This window comes from Miniopterus natalensis, chromosome 3 (genome assembly GCF_054644295.1).
Source record: "Miniopterus natalensis isolate mMinNat1 chromosome 3, mMinNat1.hap1, whole genome shotgun sequence".
Lineage (NCBI taxonomy): Eukaryota > Metazoa > Chordata > Mammalia > Chiroptera > Miniopteridae > Miniopterus > Miniopterus natalensis.
The window spans coordinates 6561016-6587959 of record NC_142083.1 but is presented as its reverse complement, the minus strand read 5'-3'; the positions used below and the strand labels follow the sequence as shown (position 1 = coordinate 6587959).

Genomic DNA, 26944 nt, shown 5'->3' with positions numbered 1-26944 from the left:
CTGCGTTAATGGGTGGTGTGCCAGGGAAACAGGCGGCCTGATCTCACACTTTAGTGTGGGGGTCAGAGGGAGCATCGAGATGGTTTGAGCTGGTAAGTAATGCCAAAGAATCTCATCCACCTCTCACGAGAAAATGAAGCCCTAAAGGATGGGGAGTGAAAAGGGGCCGTATTTCATTGGTTCTGCAGCAGCAGCTCGGGAGTTGGGACACATCCCGCAACAGCTGGTGTGTTAGTTTCGGCCAGACAGTGGTTGTGCCGGGGCTGCTGTTGCCTGGGCGCACGCGCGCGCATGGGCGTAGGTACGGATGGCTCTGTATGCTGATGGCGTTTTGGTAAAGTTACGTGTATTGTTGAAACGGCATGTGCCGCGCCTAACTGCTATTGAACTATATTCTTAAAGGATGGTTTGACCTTGGAATGAAAAGTTATGCCAAAGGGCAGGGGGAACACAGCAATGGGATATTGGATAAAAATGTATACCTAAAAATCCTAAAACAGCTCTCGGGATAAATATAAAATACAAAATTTAAAGTATAAGAAAGCATTGACGCATGGCTTAATTGATGTAGCATCAATTAGTTGTTTTTTTTTCTTTCTCAGTGGTACAGAAAATAAGGCTGCCTCCTTCAACTGGCAAAAATCTTAAATTTGGTGAAACACGGTCTTCATTTTTCTCCTTTCCCTGTGGTCTTGGCTATGGTAGAATTCCAGCTTTCCTTGGAAGGCCTCAGTGCAAGGAAACAAAGGAGACAGTGGGCCCTCTAGGGAAGCAGACACAGCTGCTTATTCTTTCTGTGACCACTACACCGGGCATCGGCCAGGGCAGAACTGCTCCCAGGCTTCAGGACAGCGGAGCCTTGTGTCTTCATGGGTGGTTGGGACGGTGCCAGAGGCGCAGGCTTGACTTCTGCGGTCCCGGTTCTGGAGTCTGGGATCAGGACAGCTCTGGGGGACCCCCGCCCAGCCGCTCACTTGCAGGGGTCGGCGACCTGCTGCCGCTCCCCTTGCTGCATCACCCGCCGCCTGTAGCTCAAGGAGGAAGCGGGCATCTTCTGGCCCAGCGTGCAGCTGACCAGCTTCAGGAGCAGAGTGAACAGCTCTGGGTACAAGTTCGCCACGGGGGTGCCTATGGATACCACTTCTTGGATAGCACAGGCCACCTGAGGAGAGAAAGGACCCTGCGGTCAGGCAGGCGCCTTACCTCCAAGGATATCCTCCCACTGGGCTGATTGACACGTTTGTTTTCTCCCCAGACGACTGCCTTGCAGGCAGGTTGACCACGTTCATGGTAAAAACACGCAGGAAAGGAAGGATTGGTCTGGAAACTTCTCAACTCAGACTGCGTTTCTCTCTCGGGGCTGCCATGTTGGGCGGCTCCCAACTCCTGGGGCCACTACTCAGGTAAAATGACATGTTTTCCAGCAGTGGGGTCTTTCAACAAAAAAAGGGCACTTCAGGTATCTCGAAGACAGATTTGGAAATACGGATACACAGATTTTCTTTGGGCTGATGAGAAATTGGCTTCTGAAAATGTCTGCCAGAGGCCAAACAACGGCCATATCGGTTGGTTATAAGCTGGGGCTGATTTAAGATCAGGGCGCGAGAGGAGAAGTGTGATTAATGACACACCACCAAGTCCCAGGTGGGAGAAGTCATGGCGCAGGGCCCATCCCAGACCCGTGGCGCGTGGTCCAACTCACCGCGATGGCGTCCATGCGGGCCAGGTCGTCTTCCAGCCCCGCCTCCAGCTTGACAGTCAGGGCTCGCAGCAGTTTGCCGCAGGAGGCGGGGTGCTCAGCCAGGGCCTTCCACAGCGTCTTTGTGTCCCTAGAGCAGCAAGGCGGCAGGCTCAGGAGGCACAGCTCCTTGGCACAGGAGCGTTTCCACCCGACTCGCTCTCAAGCCACATCGTGACTAACCAGCATCTCAAGGACAGAAGGACGCGTTAGTGTGCCTGGGGTCATGAGGGTGTTTTATTTAACAATCCAGCACTCTGGCCTCGGGTTACTGAGGTTGGTTAACGTTCATCAAGACAGAAACATCTCAGAGAGGTGTATTCTGGGCAACCAAAATGAGGAGAAATATTCACTTTCTAATACTTTTTCCTATGGTCTATTTAAGAAAAATCTCAGTATTATTCCATAAACATATGGGAAACATGAGGGAAAACATTACCTGTGATTCAAACACCAATTTTTAAATTATTATTTGGGTGAGATGTTTTCAACCTGTATTTGCTCTCTTTCTTTCAAACAACACGCCCGTCCCCGTGCGCTGCAGAGCGGCCGTTCCTGGGAGAAGGGACGGTTCAGACAGAACCTACCTGTCGTGGGGCAGGGGCTTCTGCAGAAGGTTGGCGACCACCGCCTCCATGTGAAAGCTGGCGATCTGGGAGATGGCTTCCAGAATGAACTGAAAACTTTCCTCCTTCTGCCGGAGGATCGGCATGTGATAGTAAATGATGCTCAAGATCTCCAGCAGCTACACAGAGAAAGCCAAAGCCAACATTACGTTGTCATTTCCCCTCTAGGACGGGAAAGGCTCAGGGCTAGTGCAGTTGGCGTATCAGTGGCCGATGGATTATAAAAAATGTTAAAAATGATCATCGATTCTCCACCTGGCCTTCTCTTATTCAGGAGAATTGCTGACTTGGGTATTTATTCTTAAATCAATTTAGTGACTATTTCATGAAAGGCCACTTTATGCCAGGAGCTGTGCTAAGTTAAGCGCTATGCGGAGTTTACCCGAGGTGATTAAGATGTGGCCTCTCTCAAACGGAAAGGGAGGCCTGATAAAGGCTACTGGGCATATCCCCCAAGGGTGTGGCAAATGGCATCCATGAGGCACCCAGGACTGACGGGGCACCCAGAAATAACTGAGGTCGCTCTGGAGGGACATCTGGCCTGGGTCTCGAAGGACATACAGCAATTTCCAAAGGCGGGGTGGAGATGGCGGGAAAGGCGCCTTCACCGGAGGGTTAGAATTCGGCTGGGTGGTCGGGGGGGCCGTCAGTTTACCTGATCTTCCAGAATAGCTCCCTGTTCCTTCAGTGCCGTGATCATCCATATGCCACAGGCTGTTGTGCATGTGGGGTTGAGGGTCTCCAGGCCATCCAGGGCTTCCTCCAGGAACATGAGAATTTCTTCACTTGGGATGAGCTTGCTAACGATCTGAGAATGGGCCAGAGGAACGCGTGTTATCAACCACCTCACTTCCCATCTGGGCACCTACCTCGTGCGGGGCGTGCGCACTTGCTGTCCCCCTCTGCCTGGAATGTTCTTCTCCAGGTGTCTGCGTGCTTCCCTCCTTCGGAGTGACCTTCTCCAAGGGGTTACCCCTCCCTTACTCTCTTTTATTTTTCCCAGCGACTCCTACCTGATATGATATTGATTTGGTGGACTCCATCTACCGGGATGCAAGCTCAACTCAGGCAGGCATTTTGTCTTTCTCTGTTCTTAGAGCTTAGACAGAGTCCGGCACATAGTAGGTGCACAGGTCATATTAGGTGAGTAAATGAATGATTGAATAAATGAATGAATCGACTGACTAAGTTCTCAAAACAGCTCCGAGAGGTAGATGAGACAGATCCTTTCTCTGGAGCTGAGGATTCTGAGCTCCGAGCAGTGCCCTTGGCGAGTGACTGATCAACTTCGTGGCCCTTGTCCCTTCTACTCCACCCCACTGCCTCCCTCAACCCGGAGAGGGCCGCTTGGTTGGCAAGGCTTCCCGAGGTATGAAACGAGCTGCAGCGGGCGTCCACTGGGCACCTGTCAACCCAGAGGTCATAAACGACAGGACACAGGCCTTTCGTTCGGGGTGGACGGCTAAGCTGCTGCCCTCGTTGGCAGTGAGGGGCACGCAGCTTACTCATTTGAAAGTCACCCCGGAATCATCTTTACAGCCCTTGGCCAGTCCTCCATGCCCGTTACCTTTGCTATTTTAGAAGAAATCTTGACCTGGACCTGCACGTCGTCGCATTGCAGCCCCTCCTGCAAAATCTGCAGCCTTTCCACTTCCAGGCGGACACCTAGAAGCAGCCACAGGAGACCGGTAAGAGCTCACAGCCCCGAGGGACGTGGAGGAGGCTGGCTGGGTTAGGATGCGACAGGAATTCAGCGACCGGGCACCTTCCACAGACGCACCGAAGACTGACCGATGAGGCAGTGAGCGTAAGAACAAACAGGTATTGAGTAGCCTCTGCCTGCCGGGCACCATGGTAAATACTCGCATGCAGTGATCTCACTTATTAGTCAGAAAGATCGCCTGAGGCAGACTCTCCTGTCGCTGGCCCCATCGCGCAGACGAGAAAGCTGAGGCAGAGAGAGGAAGCCATCTGGCCGCGCGAGGGTGAATAAAAACAGAAAGCCGGAGCTGGTGCCCTGGTCTGTCTGACACCCCGACCCCGAGGCCCAGGCCCTGACTCCCTGAGATCCTGGCTCTGTGGGACTTCCATGCTGCAGCGAGCCGCTCGGGGGGGGGGGGGCATGTTATAGAAATAGACACACAAATCTATTTCTATAACAGGGGGCGGGGTGTGATGGGAAGGTAATGATTGCAATGGGACTGTCAGCGACTGCGTCAGCGCTTATTGATCTCAGCTTATGGAAGCGGACCTAAACCATGATGATTTCCTGTCTGTCGTTTGAATGTACGGTAACTGTGGAAACTCACACCTGAATGATTCGGTGGACGGCCACCTAGCCCAATGAAAACACCCAGTCTTTGGGGTCACCCAGTCCTGGGCTCAAAGCCCAGCTCCGCAAGGTCAGCGGTCCAAGCTACTGGTGCATTCTTAACCTCAGGTCCCTCATCTCAAAACGGACCGAGCAACATCCATGAGTATCCGATGCGTATGTAATTTAATGTCACACTCATTACTCGTGCCTAGTAGGTGTTTAACACTCACGCTCTTTCTCTCTACCATGCTCATTTGATCAATGAAGTAAAAGCGTTAAAGTGAGTAACAAATTATGGGATTTCTTGTTAACAAAGGGTATTTTGAAGCCTTGAACTTGGCATGTTTCAGGGAAATAAAGTGGGCTAAAGGAGGAAAAGGTAGAACAATAGTAGAATTCAGGTCCCTTTCTTCCCCGGAGGTCCCTGCTCTGACACCTTTCCTCTCTCACTGAAATGGCCCATCGCCTCCTTAGTTCATTGTTTTCCTGGCTTGGTAAAAGCATTTATCCTTAATGAATGACCTTCCCATGTTCCAAGGGACTTTCAGACCTATTCTGTCTCTGCTGAAAAGTTTTTTTCTTTTTGACTGACTACCCCTGCCCCCATCCCCTCCCACCAAACCCCAGCTTTTGGCTTGGGCACACGTTTCTTATGCGAATCTCCAGATTGTAATATCTCTGTGTCTCCAGCATCAGGGCAGGGCTCATCCCCCGGAGGCACTCAGGGAATATTTCCTGAGTACCTGCAAGAACAAAGGGTGCAGTAAACACGAGACCAGGTGGCACTAACTGAGCCCAGGTGTGCCTGGCCTCACCCGGCGGGCACACAGCTGAGCACACACACCGCAGGGCTGTCCTCCACGGAACACCTGCCACGTCACCTGGGCAGAAGGCCCTGACTGTGGGGTTCAGCCCGAGACTGGGGTTTGTAAACTCCCTACATTTACTGACACTGACAGTTATTCCCATGTACTTGGAGAGCCGACTGAGGTCCTGTTATGCCAGCTGGGGAAACCCTCCCAGAACAGGATAACAGCGCGACCTCGTCCCGAGGAAGGCAGAGGGAGCGTCAGAAACATGCGGCGGCTCAGCGACGTCAACCAGACACTCCCAAAACGTTCCACCCTCTTTAATGGCTCTTTAAAATGCTCTGGTGTCACTATCTTTATTTCAAAAAACAGAACCACTGAGTAAGAAAGATCTAAGGGACAAATTCTGTGACATAGTTAAGGTATTAGAATAAAAAATGTCTGAACTGGGGAAGGAGGGAGGGAGGGAGGGAGAGAAGGAGACACAGGTGTACAAGGAGGAAAAGCGAGAAGGTATTTTCTGTTCCTTTGCCTCTCGCTCACCTTTTATGCAGAACAGAGCGACGGCGGAGCTGGCCGCCGCCTGGCGGATGGTGGGCAGGGTGTCACAGGAGTGTGGGACCAGGAGGCCGAGGAGCGAGCCGATTTTAAAGTTCTCTGGTGCCTGCAGGACAAAGGGGCCCCCACGGTGATGGGGTGGTTTGGTAAGACCTCCGGAGAGTCCCAACACTGGATAGTACGGCCCTTGTTTTCTCCCTGCAGGTCCTTGGAATGACACCGAATCCTGAACTTTCCCTTTCAGGGGGTGGAACATAAGCAGGCACGCCGGCCAAGACACCCAAACAGCCGGTCCCCGTGTGCTTGCCGCCGCCTGGGCTTAGGTGGCACCCCTCTAGAGCGCCCTCCCTCTGGGACTGGAGACCCACCGAGGAAGAGGTCTGGATTCCAGGGGCCTCAGGGATCCCTCAAGCCACGACACCCGTTCATTCGGGGCGGGGGTGACTCACCGCCACGTCATTAGTCAGCACCTTTGCGGTGATCTGGAAGGCCCTTTCCCTCTCCCACTCTTTATGTGAAACGAGCCACATTCGGAGAAGCTGTTGGTCAGAGGATCGGCGTGGCTCCCTTAGAGTCCTTCACGGCCACTCACTGGCTCTGGCCCCCACGCTCCCTCAGTGTCCCCCGCCCTCGCCTCTGCTGTCACGGGCGCTCGGCTCCCAGTTTTGAAGGGCCGGGCCCTACCGGGTGGGCTACGTGGGTCGGGCTGGCCGTCCCCGCACGAGGACCAGGAGGTCGGGTTTGAGGGGCACACGGATGGGGCACAGGGCTCCAGGCCCTCCTCACATTAAACGTTTCCTGGCAGTCCTCGGCGCTCACGTTGTCCCACATCATGGTCCGCACCAGCTTCCCCAGGGCGTCCAAGGACCGCTCGTAGAGAAACTGAAACCCGAGGCGAGGGCGTGAGGCCCAGGCGGGCCGGGTCGGCCCCCGGCCCCCGCCCGGCTGCCCCGCGCACGCTGATGAGCTCCTTGTCCCTGTCGGTCTCGCCCTGGCTCCTGAGCGCGTCGAGCGGAGGGAGGGGCAGCAGCCTGCGCACGCTCTCCTCCAGGATGTTGAGCTGGTCGTTCAGAGAGAGCCGGGGCTGCAGTTTGCTGGAACGAGAGCCACGTGCGGGGCCGGGTATTACGACGGCAAAGGGGACGTGACCCTGCAGGGTCCCCAAGGACCGCCAGCCACGGCGGAGGGGGTCGGGCACACTGCCCGACGTGCTGGGATGTCGGGGGAGCGGGGACCGGAGCCGGGGGAGGCTGGGGACGGAAGGAGGCTGTGCCGGTGAGCATCGCCGACGGGCCTCGGCTGTGGTTTGCTGGGGCGACAGCAACTCCTCACCTGCCCTGCCTCCCCGGCCCTTTCGCAGGCGACCTGTGATAACACTAACTGCTGGGTCTCTCCAGCGCTCGGGCGCGGGAGGGGAGGAGAGAGAAAGCGAGAGGGGGGGGGGTCGAGGTTTGGAGCAGTGGGTTTATCGGTTTCATCTGTCCCCTCACGCTATATGTAGTGTCACACGTAACTATAGGTTCTTACAAATGCACATCCTGCACCCCTTCTCTCCTCATGATACCCTGAGATATCATGAGGACATGAACAAACCTGGACATACCTTGGCAAGATGCAAATGTTCAAAAAAACATGAAAATCCCATTTGTTACTAAAAAAAGACAATACAATACCACTTGTCAGTGACCAAACGAGCGAAGAAATGAAAAATGGTGACACTCTCAGGGCAGGGTGAGATTGGCCCTCTCACGGGGAGGAAAAGTTGGGGCCAGCTCTACTGAAAGAGTTAAATGTGTTGATATATACTTAATAGTCTTCTCATCTTTGTTGTCTGGCTGACTTTTAAAAAATCAACTTATTGATGTATAATTTATGCACAACAAACTGCATCCATTTAAAGTGCAATTAAATGAGTTTTGCACCCATGAAACAACCATTATAATCAATGCAAAACATTTCTACCACCCCAAATTTTTCCTTACACCCCCCTGTAGTTCATCTCTTCCTCCACCTGGCCCCAGGCAAACACTGATTTGCTTTCTGTCATTAGAGACTGGTTTACAGGTGTCCTGTGCAAGTGAGGCCGCACTAGTGACAGGTGGCTCTTGGACACCTGGGGGGTGGCTAGTCTGGGTCAGGATATGCTGCCATTCTGTACACACTGGATACGGGATATTTAGTAAGAAAAGTCATGCAAATGATCGCGTTACTATTTTATATATTGAATTCATGTTGAAATAAGTAAGGCACCAAAAAAACCCCCAAATATTGTATGATTCTACTTATATGAGATACAAACATATAAAATTCATAGAGACAGAAAGTAGAATGGTGGTTCCCAGGGCTGGTGGGAGGAGGGGACGGAGAGCCGTTGTTTAATGGGTATAGACTTTCAGTTTTGCAAGATAAAAAGAATTCGGGCCGTAGGGTGCATAACTATGTGATTCGACATAACACTACTGAACTATGTACTTAAAATGCCGAGGATGATAGCCTGGCCGGCGTGGCTCAGCGGTTGAGCACTAGATTCCCAGTCAGGGCACATGCCCAGGTTGCGGGCTGGATCCCCAGCAGGGGGCGTGCAGGAGGCAGCCGATCAATGACTCTCTCATCATTGATGTTTCTCTCTCTCTCCCTCCCTCTCCCTTCCTCTCTCTGAAATCAATAAAAACATATTTAAAAAAATGACTAGGGTGATAAGTGATGTGTATTTTATCACAGTTAAAAATTTTAAAAAAAATTTAATGAGAAAAGAACGATGTTTGTGAAGGACTGGCGGTAATTTGGGAGTACAGAAGGTGCAGTGAGAAATAGCAAGAAGAAAAGGCATATGCAGAGCAGGACCTCAGCTCTAATCTAATGGGGCGCTGCATGTGAAGACCCGAAGAGGGGGAGGAAATAGGGCAGATTTTATTGTATTTTTAAAGCTTTCTATAGTTCCCAAGTTTTAACAGTGAACTTGTAGTTCTTTTACTGCAGGGTGGGGGGAGGGGATGGGGAGATATTATTTTAAAAACTTGCTTAAACTTATTTTCTTCTTCAGGTTTATTGCTAACAGCCAACTAGAATGTGATTAGGGCTGTCACAATTTTTTAATGGGAAGATTAAAATTTTTCTACAGGCCAAGGTCTAGGAAGAAGAATTTCCTTTGGCACAGAAATTTCAGTCTCCGCGTTATCGATAAATCTGACGCCTCTAAGCAGCTCTTAGTCTCTGTCAGTCAGCAAAGGATCCACCTGTCAGCCCTGAAGCTGCGGAAAGAGAAGAGGCCCCTGTCTGAAACGACCCATCGATGAGCTGTGTTCATTTTCGGGAGGGTGCCCTGGAGCCTGCGCTGACCCATAAATCAGGAGGAGGACTTGGGGGAGGATGTTTTTCCAATGACAACGACAAAAAATTCTCTACCTGAGGTATCTGATGGCGATTAAGGCTTTCCACCGAACAGGGGTGGCTAAGGAATCCAGCGGCTCGTCCCTGATGAAGTCCTGCCGCACAAACAAGGGGGTGCAGTGTTTCAGAAAGGATGAAGAGAGTTTCCCGATGCAGCTGCGATTGATACCATTGTAAATAACCTCGTTATCAATAACAGGAAAGGGGCCGGGGGAGGCCAAATCATATAAGCTTTGCCAGGAAAATGCAGCCTAACACTCCCCAGGGAGCCACCGGTCTGTTCCCCACAGATCACTGGGGGGAGGGACTGGACAGGGGGAGAATGGCCACATGCCCAGTAAAGTCTGGGGAAGGTACCTGTCTGTGAGTCACACCTGGGAACAGGTCATTGGCCAGAGCAGGCTTGGCCACTGCAAGCTCGGGAAGATTTGAGATACTTAATCCCTTAAGCAAGGGAGTTCTTGCTCTCTTGGTTCCTGGCTCTCTTGGTTGCTCTTGTGTTTTCTGGATTCTTGGGACTCCTGTTGCAGGGGGAGCGCTCTCTTGGCTCCCCTGCATTTTCCCACATGGCCCATGGCCATGTGGACCCCACACAATGGACCAGTGGACTGCAACTAGCCTGATGCTGAACCGGACCCAGTTACAACACGGAATGGACACTTTGGACACTTGGCTTTGCTTCTAGCTCCGCTGAATCCCCAGCTGTACTTCTCCCAGGACTGGGTTAAGGGAAGTGGGACTTTGGAAACCCCCAGCACTCAGTGGGGAAAGAGACACCCTACTTCCACTTATCACACAACCTCATTGGCCCCTTGGGTGCCCCTGGGCAGAAATATGGCAGAGATCTGTTCCTTGGGTCTGCAGAGTTTTACCCACTTATAAAAAGATGGCTGGGCCCTTGGTAATGGACTTCTCAGGGTCCAGCCCACGTCCTCTCTGCTCACTCACCAGCATGTGACCAAGCAGCAACTCCTTGTAGGAAAACTTGAACCCCCAATCCTCAGCATCTTGGACAGCAATGCCAATCTCAGTGATGCTTCTTGTGAAACTCATTTGCAGATCCATGTCCTAGAGCAAAATGATTCAGTGTACAAGCTGGGGTCTTAGGCATCACTCCTGGTTCTACAAATGCGTCGTGACCTAGGATTGAAATGTGGGCCCAGAAGGAGCGCGCGTCTGCTCCTTTTGCCATCTCTCCCTCAGTCTGGGGTCGAAGTCGCAGGGAACTTGAAAAACAAAGGTCAATTTCCACTCCCTCCCCCGAACTCCACCCTGCCTGGTAGATCAAGTTTCTCTAGAGCAGTAGCTTTCAAACTTTTTGACCATAAATCACAGTGGAAAACAGTTTACAATTCCACCCAATATTTACATACACAATATCTATACCTATCATCTATCTATCATCTATCTATCTATCTATCTATCTATCTATCTATCTATCTATCTATCTATCTATCTATCTATCTATCTATTTATCTATCTATCTATCTATCTATCTATCATCTATCTCTATCTATCTGTCTATCTATCTGTCTATCTATCTGTCTATCTATCTATCTATCTATCTATCTATCTATCTATCTATCTATCTATCTATCTATCATCTATCTATATCTATCTATCTATCTATCTATCTATCTATCTATCTATCATCTATCTATCTTCTATCTATCTATCTATCTATCTATCTATCTATCTATCTATCTATCTATCTATCTATCTATCTAATCTATCAATCATCTATCTGAAATAAAAGTTTTACAATACTGCTATATGCAATGTACTCTTCTATTTCTCTTTTATTTCACTACAAAAATTTTGCTGGTTGTGATCTATTAAATTAATTTCATGGTCTACTGGTAAGTCACACAACCCACAGTTCTAAAACCCTGCCGTAGTTTACAGCCTAACTTCCAAACCACCTGGAAGCAAATACAGCATCTAGCTCTGTCCTAGACAAGGCTCTGGGATCCCGGCTTCAAAATTGGATTAATATATATTGAGATCCTTTCCTGTGGAATCAAATCGAGGGGACATCTATGCTTACTGCACTTCCGGGGAGCATGATTCGTGATCAAATATATAAATTCAAATACATCACATACCTTGTTCATCACAGACATGCCCAGAACCTGAAAATTCAAAGGTAAAAGCAGATGCTGGAGCAGCAGTGAGAGAGTCCCCGAGCCCCAACAAGGAGACCCGCCTAACACCCTGAAGGATCCAGTGCAGCAGGACACCCCGTCTTGCCAAAGGGTGGGGTCCGCTTACTTCCTCCCGCATTTTCAAAGGGAGGCCTAGTGCACTGGCAGAAACTTTCCCTCGGGTGAGTCCCCACTGTGCTCCAGAGGCAGCCTTCGGGCCTCAGGCTTCACAGTTAAAGAGGCTCTGCTGGACTTGGGTGAGAAAAGGGGGAGGGCTCTTGGCAGAAAGAGCAGCGAAAACTTCAGAAAGGAGAGGCAATGGGGCAGCTCGCTGTGGAACTGGATCCGGTCAGTTCCTCTATGACGCTTGTGTTGAAAATGCAGACCTGTTCCAAGGAGGTCGGTCTAGGCGGGCATATCTGTAGCAGCTCTGGGTTTTGCGTTTGCTGACCCGCAGCTGCGTCCGTGAGAGCAAAACGGTGCCCCACGTGAACTGCGCTGCGTGAGAGTCCACACGCACACCTCGGCACCTCCGCGGCCTCAGTTCACTGCCCTGGCACCCCATCCGAATCTGGCGTTACCGCTATCCAGCAGATTTCAGATAACCTTTCTCTGCCACCATTTCATAATGTTTTACAGCTTTCACAATTGACTGTAGGTATTTTTCAAGGAAAAAGGCCACCATTTTTGGTAATATATATATACACATACACATATCCATATCCATATACACATACACATACACATACACATACACATACACATACACATACATATACATATACATATACATATACATACATATATATAGCACAATTTTGAATTGTTTTTAAAAATAGATTTCTGGGTGTTTTTTTAATGTGTCATTGATGGATTTTTTGAATATTGTGCCCCTCAGCCCATTTCCCTCACAATCCCCGGGATCCTCCTTGTACTACTCAGAGCACGTGTTGTGTCCTAGCAAAACTGGTTGCACCTTGAAGGTGTACAGTCATCTTTATCTAAAACATCTCTGTCTCCTTTCCTCTTCTATTTTTATCATAATTTTCTCAGTGATGGACTGAAAGTTAATGGAACATGAAATGTCTTTTTTGGTTACGTTTTCTGCTCTCCTCATTGTGTGTCAAATTTTGCATGCGTGGGGACGATCTTGTGGGGGGACGATCTTTTGGGGGGCACTTTAAACATGCAGGTTCCGAGCATGTCCCAGAAGACTGCGGTTCGCCAGGGAGGGGACCTCTGTGTGCATCAGGCCCCCGGTGGCCGTCCTCAGCGGCCGGGGTGTGAGGGTCGCGAGCCCGCCCCCCCAGCACGTGCTCGCATCTGTGCCTCGCGGGCTCCCTGTGATTCCGTCCTTGTCACCTACACACGTGAGTTTACATCAAGAGCGCAGGTTCATCGGACAGGTGGCGTGCAGAGGGCACAGGAGCGTAAGGCACAATCCCTAATGTCAGGGCGCCAACCGCTTGGTGGGAGAAGCAGGTGTCAGCGAGAGCTTCCCAGCCTGGCCATGGATGGAAATCATTCAGAAACCTTGAAAAATACAGGTGCCAGGCTCCACCCAGGCCGCCTGAACCCCCCTCCCTGGAGCATGGCCCCGGGAAGCTGTTTTAAACTTGACCCCTAGGTGGTTCTTAGGTGGCAGCTCGGGCCTAGTCAGCAGAATAGCTAAACTGACAATGTGTACAAAGCGCTTTACTAAAGAGGCCAAGAATGCTACGGGCGCAGAAACGATGGGGTGAATCCTAACCCGGCTGGGGGCCCTGAGTTAGAGACAGAACATTCTTGGCATGTTTGAGGAGCATCAGGGACAGTTGGGGTGGCTGGGATCATGTGGGGGGGAAAGCAGTACAACATGAGATCGACTGGGTAGATCGATGGGTGACATGATTTATTCACTTAAGAGCACACACGTGGCACTTATTTGTGAAGCACTGTTTTACGAGGGTTATAGATGTTACCATATAAAAGTTTAGACATCTTCCATTAGTAACACTTTAGAGGCTTTTAGAAGGAACTAATAAACCAGCTGCCCTAAAGCAGAAGGGGATTAATTGTTTGAAGTTCAAAAGTGGGTGAGGCGACTATGGGTACAATTGACATGGGAGGCACCGCGGGGGTGGTAGGACATGGGCATCCCAAGACCTTAGGAGAGAAACAAATGACCTGTTTCATGACAAACTTTTCTGTTCCCACATGTTCCCATCTTCCAAACGTACCAGATCCTACCTTGCCTTTTGTTCCTTTGAGCAGGGAGATTCCCAGGGCCTGAGCCCCCCCCCCAAGGTTTGGGAACCCCAGCCTGGAAACAGAGGCAGCCTGTCATGGTCATTACCTGAGAGCACTGGTGATAAAGGAACAGGACTTGGGATACGATGTCTTGATCAAGCCTGGTGAGGAGCTGGCGCTTGGGGGCATGGAGGGCCACGGCCCCGTAGATTACCATGATGTCAGTCTTGCTGAGGCTCTTCTTCCCAGAGAAAAGACCCTGAAGACAAGGGGACACACGAACAGTATGAGCGAAGGAGTCTACTTTCTCTCACGTCTTCCTCACCCTACGGATGACTACAGAGGTTAAGAAACGAGATGGAGGTGATAAAGATTTGTCCAAAACAGGTACTCTTGTTTGTCTGAATTTAAACACCCTGATTGTGCTGTGGACATATCAGGCTTTAATAGAGGGGCCTGCGAGAGGCTTGTGTTAACTTTTACTTATTAAGTTTGTCTCCTTCAGGGGAGGCAGGGTGTCTATGTGCAAACTGTCTATGAAGGCCGAGTAGCTGGTAGGGACAAACCTAGACACACACACAGAGCTCCTTAGGGCTTCTGGGTCAGCATTAGTCACAGAAAATAGAGTAGCCTTGCTGTCTAGCTGGTCACCCTATGGGGTCTGGGCTTCCGCAGTCCTGACCTTCTGACCTGGAATAAAGGCCTGGGGACAGGAGTCAGTATAATATGACCAAAAGCTTTGGGGAAAAAAAGAGTGGGAGTTTTTTGGTTTTGTTTTGTTTTGTTTTTACCTTGCATCGATTCATGAAACGCTTTTCCCGATCTTGGAATGTCTTAAGAACTTTTAAAACAGTATCCAAGTGGTTCTCGGCACAGTGTCCCAAAACAGATGCTGTTCCCTAAAGTCAGAAAAGAGATGAGATTGGGGGTTTAACCATCCATTTATTCAACAACTACTTACTGAGCACCTATGATGTGTCAGGCTCTTTTCTAGGTGCTGGGGATGCAAAAGTAAAAAGATACACACCAAACTCCTTGTCCTTGTGAAGTGTACGTCCAAGGGAAGTGACATTACATAAACACAAATTCAGTAAATGTAAATATATAGCGTTGTGATGGCAATAAGTGCTATGGAGAAAAGAGAAACAGAAAAAGGGCACAGTTGCTGCAGGTTGGGGGCAGTTTGCGATTTATTTATTTATTTATTTATTTATTACCATTTTTAAAATCTTCACCAGAGGATATGTTCAATGGCTTTAGACAGAGAAAGGGAGGGAGAGACGGAGAGAGAGAGGGGGAGGGAGAAACATCGATCGGTTGCATATCGTACATGCCCTAATCAGGGACCGAACCCAAAACTTAGGTATGTGCCCTCAGCTGGTGGTATCTGGAGACATTTAATATGGGAGAAAGACCCTAAACACCTTGGAATTTCTGAGGAGAGTATATAATAACCCAATACTTATTTTATACTAGGTGGTTCTTATTAACTTGGAGAGGGTTTTGGTTTTTTTAAATACACACCCTCTCCTTCCTCCGTATTTATATATGTTCTCTAGCCTAGGCTAGGGTAGGGAATAGGGAATGGGGGGGAGGGGGCGAAAGCTCTCCAGGTTATACTTATATTCTCTCTAGGTTGAAAAACCATTGGTGTGTGTGTATATATATAAACACAAATATAAAACTATATATATAGTTAGTTTCAGCTTGTAGACTCAATAATTTTGATGTTTATGATCATACCCAAATTATAAAGCCAATGTCAAATATATAAAAGATACTTGTTAAATAAGAAAGATTAAAATTTGTTTTTCAGTATTTTTACAAACATGGTTAAATAATGAAACATTGATATTTAAACAGGGTGTGTCATTTTCCTGAGAAATTCCATTGGGCTCTTTTGACTGTATTCATGGATAATTCTGGACAAGTAAGACATTATCATAAGACTGTCCGGTGGAATTAATAATTATCATTGTCATAAGAGGACACTGAGAGATAGGAGTCCCACCTGTCGCTGGTCCCCCAGCTGGTTGGGAGCAATCAGAAATTCCTTAATCTGTGAGCTTACAAAGTTTGTATCTTGGCAGGATGCTAAGGTGGTTCCCAAGGCTTTCCAAAGGAATTTCTGGAACACAGAGGACAAGAGTGTTAAAGGTCGGAAGGCAAGACCCTGCTGACTTTATATTTATATACTTCACCCCATGGAACCCGCATCACAATGTACCCTCAGAGGTGGGTATCATCTCTCCTTCCCTGATCAGTACTGAGGCTAACCTCCAGAGAGGTTAAGTAATTTGCCTAAAGCTACATAAGTAGTATGTAGCAGAAAGTGGATTCCTACAATGAGGAGGGTCAGGTTGAGGCCTGCTGGAGACAGGAGAATGAAAGAACTGGCCTTTGAGAGATTCTTTTAGTGCCAAGTTTTTGTTAAAAGTAGTAGATTCTTTCTGGTAGCCAGCCTCAAACACCGGCCCAGTGGAAAGCAAGATGCAAGCCTCGTGCTAAGTGCTCTGGCAGGGCTGCTATCGGCCTTCCAGTATTCATTCTTCTTCCTTCTCTAGGACAGAACCCCTGAATTCTAGTCAGGCACACATCTATCTTCCCCCCCCAATAATCCTCACCCAAGGATATGTTTTTATTGATTTTAGAGAGAGGAAGGGAGAGAGAGAGAGAGAGAGAGAAAGAGAGAAACATCAATGTGAGAAACATTGATCAGTTGCCTCCCATAGGCTTCCCGACTGGGGATCGAACCCGCAGCCTAGGTATGTGCCCTGCCTGGGAATCAAACCCTCAACCCTTTGGTGCACGGGATGGTGCTCCAACCAACTGAGCCATCCGGCCAGGGCAGGAACGTGTCTATCTTGAAGACACTATACTTCAGTTTTCCTCGTAGACAGCTGCGGCCCTGTGGATAACTTTTGGTCCAGTGTGAGGCGAAGAGAAGGTAGCATTTTTCTAACAGGTCCTCCCTCTTTCTGACTGCAGGACAGACGAACTGGAACTTGAGCAGTCATTTCACATCATCAGGTAGAGCTGAGGCCCCGAGCGGGACACCAACCTTCTCGATGGAGGTGTTGCTGTAACTGCCCATCTGCTGGTTGAAGTCCCGACTCAGCTGGATGGTCCAGGCCACGTCACCAATCTTCCATAAAGACTCTTTGAGCAACTGCGGTGGGAGCGGGAGTCAGACGTACATGTGACTGTTTAGCGTGCTCTCTTGGTACCTTTTTGGTACTTTATTTTTCAAAAGTATAAATATATATTAAATGGGATTATTCTGTTTCTCATAAAAAGGACACACCTAGTTCCTTTGGAACTTTGCATCTTAGTTTATTTGCAAAGCCATGTTTTGAATTCCCACCAGAAACAAGTTACACAGAATCTGAAAGTAACTCCAGGTAGGTGCCTCTCTTTCTTCCTAAATGAAAATTGCTTAAAGACTTAAAAGAAAGCAACCTGTCCTGAAACTTAAATTGACGTGAACGTTTTTGAAGTTCTGGACAGGTTTGGAAAAACTCCATTTGTCAATGTTAGTTTGCTTTATTATAGACTAAAACGGGACATTTTTTGGAGTAAAGAAATAAATGTCTTTAAGAGCCAATCAGATGTACAGGCACTTTTTGCTAACTTCAACTCCAGTAATTATGTATTCCTAGTTTCACCAATTGTTCTGAGGCCAAGGCCACAGTGACTCATCTGAGCCCATGTTTCTTTTTCACTGAACAATACATAAAAAGGCGTTTTTGTCTTTTTGGAGGACAACATCCATTGCAATTTCTAAAATCTATTCTCTCTTCTATATTTTCTCTACTTTAAGTCTAGAAAAGGACACTTAATGTCAAAGCCAGTGAAAAAATCTGTATGCATTTTCTTAATAGGAACTCTTCCCGTGAGTGGGTCCTTTGACGAGAAAGAGTTCGACAGCCTTGGGTGTCTAAGCCAAGGAGGCACAGGCAGAACCTTTGGAGGAGGGCTGGAAGCACACTCAAGGCTGGAAGAGGGGAAGAAGCTGGCCTCAAGGCTTCTGCCTAGAGAAAGAACCCTCATTCCTGGTCTGAACGGTTACTTTAAAATGGCAACAGGGGAACACAGGCCGGGATTTCGATGGGGGTGGGGAGGGTAGAGAAACACGAGTAAGGAGAAGAGGCGGGCCCTAGAACTAAGGGCCAGGGGAGTAGACAGTGGCCTTCACATCTCATATTGAGTAAGAATCGCTGTGGGGTCTTTAAAAGGTGCCAGTTCTCAAGCACGCCCCCCCCCCCCGAGATTCTGATTCTGGAAGGGGTGGTGACGGGAGGTGGAGGTGCTGTGGAGAGGTCACTGGAAACTGACTTTTTTAGAAGAAGCCATATGCCATTTACGAAATAGTCACAGGGATGTAAAGCACAGCACAGGGAAGCAATATAGTCAATAATGTCGTAGTAACTATGTATTGTGTCAGGTGGGTACTGGGAATATCAGGAGAACACTTTGTAAAGTATATGATTGTCTAACCACTATGCTGTACATCTGAAACCAACACAAAATAATACTGAAAGTAAACTGTAATTGGAAAAAATTCTAAAATAAATAAATAAATAAATAAAAGAAGCCCTATGTAATTCCTCTGTAGGTGGTTTATGAACTGAAGCCCGGCTAGATTACAAGCTCCTTGCTCATGGGCTCCTTGACCTGCAGGCTTCTGAAATCAAATCCTCCCCATAAATCCAATGCATAACTCTTGTCTGAAGTTTACCATTTGGGGAATTTGGCATCATCTGGAGCACTGTTTAATTGCAGAAGTCCAAAAAGTTTTTGCACGAAAGGTGCCAGTTCTAAAGTACCTTTTTCTTTCCTGAGAAAGGTGTACAATGTGGTTCTTTGGTTTTTAGAAATCAGGAAAAAGACAGTGAGGGGCAGATAGAGGAAGAAATGGAGTTGTATTTAGGGACACAGAAGTGGAAATTATGTTGGTCTGTGTTTCTTTATATGAATGGCAAAAGAATGCAATTGCAAAGAGAGAAAAAAACAACCCTGAAAATTGGAGAAGATTTAAGAAAGACACAGAGAAAAATATTAGTAAGTAAAATATTCAAAACTGTCTTAAACTCTTAATCAAATTGGAGACTAAAGGTTGTCGCTCAGATTATGGTGATTTAAAGAGAATAATTCTTAAGTGATCGCTTCTGACATACTAGACCTTTTCCTGAGAAAAAGAGATGTCGATCACTGCCCTTGGGAATCCAGTTCTTTTCAGTGAGGATGGGTAACTTTAGCTGATTTTATCACCCCACCACCAACACTTAATCTACCCTTACCTGAAGCAGCATGGTTTCCCATAGCACTATGCTAATGTTCTTTCCTAGAAATAGAAGAAATTAATGCAATAACTGCCTCCAAATCAAGGCTGTTTCTCCCTTGCAAGGTTCCCAGTGGATGCTGCAGTCCCACATCAAGCTTAGTCTTTACATAGGACGGTTATTTCAGATGAGATTCACCATGTTGCCAACTGTCAGGTGCTGGTCAGGCGGCCAGAGGGTCTTCAACCCATAATAAAATCTAGGCTTTTTGCTAATTTCAACAGTAACTACTGAAATGACCATGTTTCAATATTCTAGCATGGATGAGTAATAACTTTTTGGAACAACACCAAAAAAGAGTTTCTCTAACCACAAGAAGATGACCAGTTTATCTTGCTAAGGGTGTTACCTACCTGGTCCTCTTGTAGAACAAGTGTCTGGTAAAGAAATAGGACATGAGCGATCAAGGAAGAAATATAGCTGTCTACCTTGTGTATCAAGCTCATTGCTCTCCCTGCCTAAAATGAACCACAGTGGCTTTGGACAGAGGAGTGGCGCCTCATTTCTTTGTGTTTTTGCCTCCTTAGGTAAAGACCTGACCCCACTCCTGTGTACCTTCCAGAGGTTGCAGGAGCTCAGGCAAGCGTGTTTTCCAGAGGTTTACAAGTTTGGGGTGAATTATCTCAGGCAACAACTTCAAAAGTCCTATTGCACCAGCCCCACATGGTCTCCCTAAGCTGGCGAGCATAGATAGTACCTGGAAGATAGAAGAGAAAATGATGGTCAACTTGGGGGTATTTAAAAGGCCACCTACCTGTTCCTCTTTCCTCTTGTTGTGGATTCCCTGGATTCCCACATTAGCTAACCTTTTAACGAGTCATCACAGTCCATTCTCACTGATTCTAGAGCTGAAACCAATGAAAGTTAGCAACACTTAGCTAGATTTATTAATTAAACAAGAGTCTGTGGAAATCGTGCTTGAGTAAAGGATACACATGGGGCAAAAAAGAGACTGCAATCTAAGCAATCGATGTGGAAGTTGTTTGAATGGTACTTACGGATCAAACTCAGGCGATGCTTATTTAAAAATTGTACAGTTTAACAAGCATTTCAGAGTGAGAAGAAAATCTAGCCAATTATATGTTTTCAGGAGTGCCATTAGCATAGCAGGACACTTACTATGCCTTTAGTGTTTCTTTTGGTTTGGAGTATCTTATGCACTTTTTATTAGGACTTATTTGGAGCTGAGTTACCGACGTTGGCTTCAGTTTATTCCACACTGGTTTTTCATGACTCACTCACCAGGAGTCTGGCCAGGAGCTGTTGCGGTGAAGGAAGTTTCACTGGAAAGAGAAAGCCATTTTCATTATTGCCGTGGGGGCTAGAAAATTTCAGATTGGGGTTGGGTATATGATCAAAGCCCTGTAGCCTTTCTGAAAATGAGTCTCAGAAAAGAGAAATGTTTTGCTTTGTTTTTGTTTTTTATAGTATGTTTTTATTGATTTTTAGAGAGAGAGGAAGGAAGAGGGAGAGAGACAGAGAAACATCAATGTGAGAGAGAAACATCAAATAGCTGCCTCCTGCATGCTCCCTACTGGGGATCGAGCCTGCAGCCCGGGCATGTGCCCTGACTGGGAATCGAACTGGCAACCCTTTGGTGCACAGGACGACACTCAACCAAAGGAGCCACGCCAGCCAGGGCTTGCTTTGTCTTTGAAGGTACAAACCAGGGCCTGTGGAGATGACAAGGGCCGTGGACTCCGAGGCACTCTTCTTCTTCCTCTCCTCTGCCATGATCAGAATCCGGATGATGTTGAACAGGTAGTCCAGGGTTCCCGTGTATTCTGCAGGTACCACGAACGTCAGGATTCGTGGCCAGAGCACCTGTGGCAAACACGAAATTTCCCCCCACTTGTTATCAGTTTGCTCTTCGGGCCAAATCAAAATGAAACCATTAAACAATCTCCGCCCAGCACATTCACTTTCAGCCGCTTGTCGCAGTGAGTGTCACCGGGTTTCTCCGTGGGGTCGTTGCTGGGATTCGGGGCGGGACGATGGACTCCTCACTGGGAGGACGTGTTCTGGGCACTGCGGGAGGTGCCGCAGCCCCAGGAACAGCCTCTGACCCACGTGGACCGGCCTGTGACTGCCTCCTGGCTGTGCCAGGTATCTCTGGCCTCTAAGTCCTTTCTCTGGTTGTCTAGCTTAAGGAAAATACAGATTCCAAGGCTACGCCCCTCGAGGTTCAGGTTATATTGGCTTCAAGGGAGGCCTGAGAACGTGCGCCCTTAACACCCACGCCGGTGAGTGGGGATGTTTAACATTCACTGCATGGCAACCACCATCCGCTATGGGAATGTCAAGGAAAGAAGAAAAGAATAATTGAGGTACTTATAAAGTGTCGTCTGCTATCCAGGTATCAGAGTAATGAATTAATTGATTCTATACCTGTCTTTGAGGAACTACTATGTGCTGGGCACTGAGCTTCAGAAAGCCAATGACACATGGGGCACAAGCTCGTGTCTTTACTCCCGAGTGGGCAGAGCTTTCGGAAGGAGATTCAAGACCCCCTACCTGAGGCATTCCAATGACCAGGGGGTCCAGCGTTCTTAAGACCTCGAGGCTTGTTGCTCGGACAGATTTCTCTCCCTTTTCTTCCTCACAGGAGTTAGGTCTCGCTGGTTTCTCCTTCAAGAAACATGAAACAGGTGACTTGGTAATAGTCCCTCCCTGTGTCCCCTCTGACTGCACGTGGCTGTGTGCTCAGGCTCTGGGGTGGGGAAGGCTGTCACTCAGCTAAGGGGACCCATGGAGCCCATTGGCTTAGTCTTCGGCATCTAATTCCCATTTAAAATTGCTTCTTGGAGGAATCGGTGAGAAAAAACACCCCTGGCTGAAGCAGTAAAGAAAAATTGTGAGGAGCCTTGAACCGAAGACATTCCCTCTCTCTCTCAGGCCTTTGCCATTTTCTCTGGGACAAAAGGAATTCAAAGACAATGCTTCCTGGTGGGCTGCAGCTTCAGTGGTCACAGACTTGCTAAGATCTCTGAGATCTTACAAACGTGCTTTTCCTGCTGTTCGTGCACACGACGCCAACTCCAGGGCAGCAAGTATCCCTGTCCCCGATTTTCTCTAAACAATTCGTTTTCTCTGCCTCTGTCCACACCGCCCCCAGGCCTTGGAGGCCGGGCTGCCTCCTCCTTAGGGTAAACTGGGATTTAACTACCTGGCGTTTCGTGTAAGTCAGACATGATATCGGGGAAAGGGATCTGATAACTCTAGAGGCTGAAGAATGTATCAGAAAGGGTGAGTGAAATGTAATTTCTAAGTCAGGTATGGGGTCGAACCCGCGCGTTTCTTTTAGGACCCAGCTGAGGCAACTGCACTTGACCCCGGGCAGCGCCTGGAGCCGCACCCTCTTCCTACCAGGTTCTTGTTGGACATGACAAACTGCGAGAAGACGTATTGGACCAGCGGCCAGCCCTCCTGGGCCTCAATGTAGCACTTCTCACACATGGTAAGGATGAGCAGGAGGGTGCAGTTTCTCACCTAGAGCGAGGGAAGCGCACTTGCAACAATTTACTGCGTTGGGCGGGATGGGAATTTAGCTTCTCCTATTCTTTAACCTTCCTGGATCATTTAGTGGGAACCTTTTTTTTAAAAAAGATTATAAATTGAATAATGTTACTCTCATAGACGGAGCAGGAGGTAATTTATAGGTGTCGATGAAAAGGTCACCAGAAAAGCTCTCTCTAACCAAAATCTTTCTCCCTAGCTCCCAAGACATACCCTCTGTTATTACGTATTATAAAATGTTGCTAACTTTGGGCAAAAACACCACCCCGCTTCTGGGATTTTGTTTTTAAAATTTGGTGGCGACTCATTGGTGTCAAAACCCACACTGAACTGTTTTAAAGCTATTTGTGGTCTTCACTTAGTTTATGTAGTGTGGATATCCACCCATTTTCCTGCAGAAATATTAATGGGTCTGACTGTGGGCTATTGTCATGGTAATGCTTTTCTAAAATCTGAAAATTCTGAATTCTGAAATATATCTGGCCCTGTGTGATACGTTTTCAATAATTTGGCCTCTGTTATTTATTGGATTGCTTCCCTCAAGGATAGCAAGCCCAGATCTAGCTCCTTAGTGAATGGGTCTTTTAATGGAGGGTGGGAAGTGGGAAGAAAAGGATAGTTTGGAATGGAGAGGCAGAACTACATGATGGCAATTATCAAAAAGGTCACCCAGTCGTCTCCCCAAGTGAACAAAAACGAGGCCCAGCTTCTCTCTGTTTTTGCCAGAGGAGCTGGCCTTCCTTAAAGTTTCTGTGTTCTTTTATTCTACCCCTAAATCTTCTAGCAATTCTTTAATTGGCTTAGCCAAGTACTGGGTCAGGCTTTTCTATATAATCACTCTTGTTATTTATTGCATAACTTTTATTTTAAACACAGTCATAGTCAATCAAAGCTTCTTAGGGGAATTTTCTCTTCTTCCATTGGCTTTGATCCAAACAAAACACGGTTTTCATTCCAAAAATACGACAATTGGTAATTTTTAAAAATTTTTGTTAGCAGAAGTTTTCTGTCTTTCCTAACATGAAATAACATTGATCAAATAATCTAGAAATATTGAGCAATCTATTTCGTGCAAGACTTGCTCCAGGCGCTCCCTGCTTGAAAAACAGGATGTCTGTGCACAGAACGCAAGGTTCAGGGGATATTGTTTTTTGGAGGAAGACATATTATCCTTATCACTAACAAGTTATTTTTAGAACTGTATCTCATTTTGATTTATCTTTTGGGGGAAAAATGGAGTTCTTTTAAAAACAGAATTCATCAGAGTTCTTTATAAAGCAATCTCATAAGTAAATCTTTCAACAGTCCAAACTGTTTTGTTTACTCCTAAACTACCACCAATAGAAGAGAAGTCCCCATTAATTCTCTTACTTTTATGCTGAGGTCGCCCATGACAACTTTGACTGTACTTTCTATTGAAGTGATGTGATCCCTCAAGTTGGGCTCTGAAAGACAGAGGAGAAATTGAGACAGGTGACCCTGTAGGAGTCCAGTATGTTCTAGGATTGATGAAAACCCATTAGAGTTTTGGCGCATAATTGAAAAGTCTCTTGTCCTTAACATTTTACATTATTAACGTTCCTCCTATCTTCTTCATCTCCAACTCTTTAAAGATGTTGATTGCTTCCTTTGCTCCCTATTATGTTTGGTTTCATCTTGTTTAAAATTAAATTAGAGTCCAAAGCGAGTTCAATACATCACGCCCAATGGGTAAACTTTAACTTTTGTGAAACTAATTCACATTTCTTGTTTGATTTTCCAATAAATCTCAGTGGTGACTGAATTTTAAAATCTGTTATAATGTAGAGCAGAAATAAATTACCATATTTTATTAATCCAAGATACCATCAACTTTATGAGGCACCATTATTTTATATTGCATCAAAAATAAAAACTGTAATGTCTGACTATAATTTAAAATGCCGTCAATTATAACATATATTCCAATATCATGAAAACATGCGCTTCTCAGAATTTAAAAAATATGATAGTTTATTAAATTCTGCTCTTTTATAAATGTACTAATCTCTAGAATATTATGCATTCTTCTCGCCCATCCCTTGTTTATTGGGCCACTTAACCAGCTTACTAGATCTTCCAAATTCTAAATTCAATTCCCAGATATTCTACTCATCCTTCTCAACTCAGTGTATCCATAAATATAATAAAAGAAAAGAGGTAACTGGAAATGCCTGTTTAAAATTAGTAGATTGTAGACAACCAGGAAGACAGAGCTTCACTTGAACATGATGCTCTATAAACACCCAAGGACGTAGGTTAGGGTTAGAGCAAGCGCAGGCTTTGGCTTTCTTCCTGGTACAAACGAAACCGCTCTGGCGTCCTCCCTGCTTACCTTCAGCATTGATAGCTGATCTTAACAAAGTCAAGATGCCCGTTCGAGTGACCTCGTTATTAATTCTTATTTGTTCATCAAAAAATTCCATCAGGTCTGCAGGGTTGGAATGGGCTGCAGGTTGAAGAAATACTGGCATCATAACAACTCACTTTCCCCTCCAGTAAAATATATGTGAATGGGCGGAGGGGAGCGCCGTGGGGCTTGTCAGAGCAGCCTTAATTCCCAGGTAGGTTTTATTACGTTCTTGCTTCTTGAGTGTCACGGAAACATTGTGTGTGCGTGTGTGCGGGCGCGTGTGTGTGTGTGCGTGTGTGTGCGTGTGTGTGCGTGTGTGCGGGCGCGTGTGTGCGTGTGCGTGCGTGCGTGTGCGCGTGTGTGCGTGCGTGTGTGCGTGCGCGCGTGTGTGTGCGCGCCTGTGCGCGTGTGTGTGCGCGTGTGCGCGTGTGTGCGTGTGTGCGCGTGTGTGTGCGTGTGCGCGCGTACACGCCCTTCGCCGCCATCACCACCACCTGGCCGGCTTTGCTAACAGCCGCGGGGGCCTGGGCCTACCTAGAACGAGGAAGCAGCCGGCGGCCTCGGCCTCGTTCTCCTTCACCGGGGGCTCGGGAACCCTGCACACCTGGGGAGGGAGCGGGCGGCGCTGTTGGCACGGAACCGGGCCAGCGGCACCAGCGGCGGGTGGCGCGGCGCCTCACCTGGTGGAGCAGGTTGGTGAAGATGCTTCTCTTCAAGTCCCTCGGAAGGCCGATGTCATACAGGACGACCGAGGTCAGGATCTGCTTCAGGCTCTGGAATCAAAGGTTAGCTGGGCGCTGCCCGCCAAGCAGCAGACACGGCGTGGGAGGCAAATCCTTCGGTTTTGCGAGAACAAACCTCTCACCTTCCTGCAGTTACACACGTGTGTGTGTGTGTGTGTGTGTGTGTGTGTGTGTGTGTGTGTGCGCGTGTGTGTGTGTGCGCGTGTGTGTTTCTTAGTGACTCTGGCCCTTCTCCCATGTTCACTGCTTCAGCAGCTCCTTCCTGCAGGGGCCGGTGCGTCTGAGAACAAACCTCTCACCTTCCTGCAGTTACACGTGTGTGTGTGTGTGTGTGTGTGTGTGTGTGTGTGTGTGTGTGTTTCTTAGTGACTCTGGCCCCGTGTGTGTGTGTGTGTGTGCGCGCGCGTGTGTGTTTCTTAGTGACTCTGGCCCTTCTCCCATGTTCACTGTGTGTGTGTGTGTGTGTGTGTGTGTGTGTGTGTGCGCGCGCGTGTGTGTTTCTTAGTGACCCTGGCCCTTCTCCCATGTTCACTGCTTCAGCAGCTCCTTCCTGGAGCTCCCATCCGACCCCCGCGGCCCGAACTTCCCAGGTTCAGCTCCCGCAGGGGCCGGTGCGTCAGGCCCTCCTGGGACGCGGTGTCGCCGGCCAGCTCCTGGAGGGTGTGGCTCCTACCTGAGTGACGTGGAAGTCCATCTCTTTGTCTTTATACTGGCTCAGGAGCCAGGGAAGCTGGCCCAGGGCGTATTCGCAGAGGTCTTCCCGATGCAGCAGCAGGCTCACTGTGGGGCCGAGGGCCTTGACGATGCACAGAGTCTGCAGAGGCAGCAAGAACGAGCGCTTCCAGTTCTGCGCTGCGCGGTTTGTACGTTTCTCAGTCCCAGGGGATTGAGAACCCCGTCCCCCCAAACCTTCCTCACTGCTTTCGACCAAGAAATGTTTCTTAGAAACTTTGAACAATGCTCAGGTTAAGATCAGTGCGCGAGGCAGTTATGTTTATATTTGTATTTATATCTGCATCTTTATCTATATCGATTCTCATTTCAACACTTTTATTTCTTTGACCTGTCTCTAATAGTCACTTTCTTTCATTTCTTTCTTTTTTTTTTACCCTCACCCAAGGAGTGAGGGTATTTTTTCCATTGATTGTTAGAGAAAGTGGAAGG

The 26944-nt window shown here is 47.8% G+C and overlaps 1 protein-coding gene across 1 annotated transcript in view; it reads right to left on the bottom strand.

Annotated features, from left to right (window-relative positions):
* MROH2B (maestro heat like repeat family member 2B) overlaps positions 1 to 26944 on the bottom strand; it is a 46049-nt gene that overhangs the window by 8375 nt on the left and 10730 nt on the right. Inside the window, exons 7-33 of the mRNA XM_016224125.2 lie at positions 26454 to 26594; positions 25718 to 25810; positions 25572 to 25641; positions 25020 to 25133; positions 24038 to 24111; positions 22517 to 22639; positions 21665 to 21778; positions 20818 to 20974; positions 20393 to 20433; positions 19706 to 19847; positions 19109 to 19152; positions 16870 to 16977; positions 15820 to 15936; positions 14600 to 14707; positions 13915 to 14067; positions 11541 to 11567; positions 10384 to 10503; positions 9451 to 9530; positions 7004 to 7139; positions 6832 to 6927; positions 6495 to 6584; positions 6031 to 6151; positions 3932 to 4029; positions 3020 to 3172; positions 2326 to 2483; positions 1703 to 1829; positions 975 to 1162 (exon numbers count right to left, since the gene is read on the bottom strand). Coding sequence (XP_016079611.2) covers positions 975 to 1162; positions 1703 to 1829; positions 2326 to 2483; positions 3020 to 3172; positions 3932 to 4029; positions 6031 to 6151; positions 6495 to 6584; positions 6832 to 6927; positions 7004 to 7139; positions 9451 to 9530; positions 10384 to 10503; positions 11541 to 11567; positions 13915 to 14067; positions 14600 to 14707; positions 15820 to 15936; positions 16870 to 16977; positions 19109 to 19152; positions 19706 to 19847; positions 20393 to 20433; positions 20818 to 20974; positions 21665 to 21778; positions 22517 to 22639; positions 24038 to 24111; positions 25020 to 25133; positions 25572 to 25641; positions 25718 to 25810; positions 26454 to 26594 — 2993 coding nt within the window. The remainder of the gene's footprint in view (positions 1 to 974; positions 1163 to 1702; positions 1830 to 2325; positions 2484 to 3019; positions 3173 to 3931; positions 4030 to 6030; positions 6152 to 6494; positions 6585 to 6831; positions 6928 to 7003; positions 7140 to 9450; positions 9531 to 10383; positions 10504 to 11540; positions 11568 to 13914; positions 14068 to 14599; positions 14708 to 15819; positions 15937 to 16869; positions 16978 to 19108; positions 19153 to 19705; positions 19848 to 20392; positions 20434 to 20817; positions 20975 to 21664; positions 21779 to 22516; positions 22640 to 24037; positions 24112 to 25019; positions 25134 to 25571; positions 25642 to 25717; positions 25811 to 26453; positions 26595 to 26944) is intronic.